The sequence below is a fragment of the Artemia sp. Qi Xiang Cuo genome, chromosome 17, assembly GCF_049724085.1.
Source record: "Artemia sp. Qi Xiang Cuo chromosome 17, ASM4972408v1, whole genome shotgun sequence".
Taxonomy (NCBI): domain Eukaryota; kingdom Metazoa; phylum Arthropoda; class Branchiopoda; order Anostraca; family Artemiidae; genus Artemia; species Artemia sp. Qi Xiang Cuo.
The window spans coordinates 19,146,191-19,150,361 of NC_142810.1; the positions used below are offsets into that span (position 1 = coordinate 19,146,191).

Sequence of the window (4,171 nt, forward strand, 5' to 3'; positions counted from 1 at the left end):
CTTGGGCATTATATACTACACAGCGCTATAGACTTACACACGAAAGAAGTCAAGTTTGATTAATGATAATGAAATAAAATAAAATAGGATGAAAATATAATAGTTCAGAAACAAATTCGGGCTATATATTTGCACCTTAGGGGGGTGGGGGAAAAGCATAGCATTTATTAAATACGTAACCTAACCTAACCTAGGCACCTTTTGCCTCCTAAACCCCCAAAAAACAACAGTTTAAATATTGTAAACGCGATAAGTAATCACGCTTTGAGATCCATTTATCCATTGCAAATACCCGTTTGACTGGTTTCCTGTAGTATTTTCTTGTACAGTCTATAGCTCTGTGTAGGATACAATGTACAAGTACCGTATTATATTTATAGGTGAACTCCCTAGGTACCTCGAATCACACCAGCATACATCGTTAAATATTTTATGTAATCATCAAAACAGCCGAAACAAACCTATATACTTTAAATGTTTAAATGTTGTCCCGTAAAAATTTTCTGACTCAGGGCTTGGGTAGATCCCTAGTAAAAATTTAAATGGTTTCACAATTCACAATTTCATAATATTTACTATTTCCTTAAGTGGCGTTCACATGCGTGTCGAGCTAGAATCCCATGTCTAGACACGTGTTTAGCCAGACTTCAATGTCCAGGCAACTACCGTTCACAAGTAAAATTCACAAGTAGGAAATGTGGCTAACAGCAGCATTTTCTTAAACCACAGTAGGAGACAGCATTCGCAATCAGTCCACAAGAACAGTTTTGAAAATATATGGAGACAGCACACCACCTTGCCTGACTCCCTTCTTTACTGAGATAGGCTCAGATATATCAGACATCCATTTTAACCAAACCTACGAATTGGAATACCAATATTGAAGAACTTTTACTACGGAAGAATTAACTCCTGCCTTAACTAAGTAGTGAAGCGCTTGTGAATGTACAACGTTGTCAAAAGCGCCCGATATATCACCCGAGAAAAAACAAAGTGGCCTTTTTTGCATTTTTGCCGAAACTAGTAGCTGACCAATCTTTTTATGGGCTTGAGAACAACCAAAACCACCTCTGAACCCAACTTTATAATCAAAAAAATCACATTTAGTCAAAAGTTCAGGTAATACGACATACTCAAACAGCTTGCTCATGAAGCAGGACACTGTAAGTGGTCGATAACTGAAACACTGATCTGCGTCCTTTCCCTTTTTCAAAACTGATGTTACGATTCCCGAAAGAAAACTATCGGGAACTAACGACTGGGCTAAAGACATCTGGAATAGGAGCTGAATGTGTGTTAGCAATAATGGACACTTAATGGTGAAGTGATTGTAACACAGACCATCCATATCAGGAGCACTTTGATTTCTTAACATTCTTAAAAGCCTAATAGACATAACCATCATACACTGAAATTAAATGAAATGACTGGAAAAATCAAGGAGGGGTTTGTTGCAACGGTGAGTAAGGGATAGACATGATATACTGTTTAAATTTAGAAGTAAATTAAATAAAATAAACCAAACTTCACTGACTTAGATAATCGCAACGGTAGCAGGCAAACACTTGCTGCTAATAATTACATTGGACCAAGACTTCCGATCCGAAGGGCCATCCAAACCCTTCAGGCGGGCTTGACGGAAAGAAGATCTAAACTGACGTTTCGAATTTTGCTTAGTTTTAAATACTTCACCAGACTTGGGCCGATCACAAGCAATCCAATGGCGAAGCCAAAACTTCGCGCGTTGTTTAGCTTTTTTCACTTCTGGGCACAAATTCCATAATGGTTTTCTAGTGCCAAATCTAACACGTTCAACAGGAACTGAAACTGAAGCAGCTGACTTCAAACAATGCACAATCTGGTAATAGTAACAATTTAAATCAATCTTAGCCGTCGGTGACCTTACAGAGGTTTGTAAAAGGTGAAAAGGCATTTTCAGGCTTAACAATAACGAGCTAATAACGCAAAAATAAACTTTAGAATTTACTCATTTCCAATTTGGATTATGAAACCATTTATTATGGTAAGAAAAACAGTTATAAGCCAGTAGAGCAGGCGAATCTATTTCACAAGTTAAAGGCAAGTGATCATCCTCAATTTTATCATCCAAAACAATGACAGGAGATCCCCTTGAAGCTATAATATGATCAAGGTTTGATCTAGAGTCACCTCGGATATGAATGTTGGTAAACTGTTAATCTTTATTCACTAACTCATTGCCACTAGGCGGAGCATCAAAAAACAGGTCACTTCTTTCAGACTGGGGCAAACGATAATCATGGATATCACCAGCCAAAATCCAATTTAATTCCTTATTGGTAACTCTTAGCAGAAGTGTCCTGAGTTGCTTGCAAGAACCGTTGAACGGTTGTTGCCTAGACATTGAAGTCTGGCTAGACACGTGTCTAGACGTGGGATTCTAGCTAGACATGCATGTGAACGCTGCTTTAGGCAACCCCAGTAATTTACCTTGGGACCCTAGGGTCCCCAAAAATAATCAAGGCTTCATGTTCTTCGTGTCACCATTAGAAGTGCTATCTTACCCTATATTTATTTATTTATTAATCCACATAACGGTAAGCTAAAAAGCTTGTCGTACTAATACAATATATAATAAAATGAAAGGCAACACAAAGGTCTAAACTGAAAAGGCACTTGTGTAAAACTGGCTATCAACCAACATATTCTTAAACGATTCAACTGATCCGGCTTCAACAACATCTGGCGGTAAATTATTCCAAGAGTCTGTGACCCTATTAACAAATGAATTGTGTCCGATTTTCCTGTGGGTTCTTGGTGGGTAAATTTTATAAGGATGCTGTCGTGTCAAGTGGTAGTGGCTGAATTCGAAAAATTTTCCTACCTCAATATCGTCCACGCCTTTGATTATTTTGAATGTGTTTATGAGGTCGGTACGGCGACGTCGGAAATACAGTGACGGAAGTTGGAGCCTAGTTAGTCTTTGTGCGTAAGGAAGGTGTTTCAAATAAGGGATCATTTTTGTCGCCCGCCTCTGAATCTTTTCAACTTGGGGCTCGTCTGTTACATTCAGAGGAAACCAAACAGAAGTATTATATTCAACAACTGGCCGAACAAATGATTTATAAAGTAACATAAAATTCTTAAGATTAAACTTCCTGAAATTCCGTTTTAAAGTGAGGAGTTGGTAATTTGCATTTCTTCAGTCTACTACTACAGTCGAATCGTGTCTATCAAATTTTAAATGTGTATCAAAGTGAACACCGAGGTTGTGTACAAATTATTCTGACGGTATATATGAGCTAGATAGGGAGTATGCACGGCTGGGCTGATTTTTATTCCCGTTATGAAGCACTGCCCATTTTGATGCAATTAAAAACATCGAGTTAGATTCGCACCATCGTTTTATTGAATCTAGATCTACTTGAAGCATAGGCTCGTCATCGGTAGTTAATATTGGTTGGTAAATGTTAGCATCATCATAAAACAACTTCACTGACAAATGACGGACACAAGATGGTAAATCATTGATTAAAATACAGAGGAGAAAAGGGCCCAAGAAACTACCCTGGGGTAGCCCTCTCAGGATATCAATTGATTGAGACGCTGCTTCACCGACAACTACCTGTTGAGACCTACCACGCAAATAATCAGCAATCCAATCAACAGTTCTTACACCAATATTATAGAGTCGACATTTTTCAACTAGTTGTGACATTGAAACTTTGTCAAAAGCTTTGGCGAAGTCTATCTAAATGCAATCAAACTGTATACCAAGATCAGCATAATGCTGAAAATCAACAATAACTTCCAGAAGTTGAGTGTCGCAAGACCTTCTCTTACGAAAACCATGCTGGGCAGGATTCCAAAGATTATTTTCATCAAAATAAGATCGGATTCTTGCAACAATCAGCTTTTCCATAACCTCGCAAAATATAGATGTGATGGAGATTGAACGGTAATTTTTAAAATCTGATTTTAGACCGGCTTTGTGTAGGGGTTTAACCATTGCTTTCTTCCAACCTGAGGGACAGGAACCTGTCGCCAAGGACTGATATAATTGATAAGTGTTTGAAACATCCAGCGGTACCAGCCTACTGTCCCAGGATGCTATCCAACGGGTAATAATTCATCTGAGTACTTTTACAATCAGAGTAAATTAGTTTTTTGATGCTCATAACAGAGTGTATGC

The 4,171-nt window shown here is 38.2% G+C and overlaps 1 protein-coding gene across 1 annotated transcript; it reads right to left on the minus strand.

Moving 5' to 3' along the window:
• Positions 1-3,259: 3,259 nt before the first annotated feature.
• LOC148941985 (uncharacterized) lies at positions 3,260-3,697 on the minus strand. The gene has a single exon (XM_089103194.1). It carries the CDS (start codon positions 3,695-3,697, stop codon positions 3,260-3,262), a length of 438 nt encoding a protein of 145 aa, XP_088959320.1.
• Between the last annotated feature and the right edge of the window lie 474 nt (positions 3,698-4,171).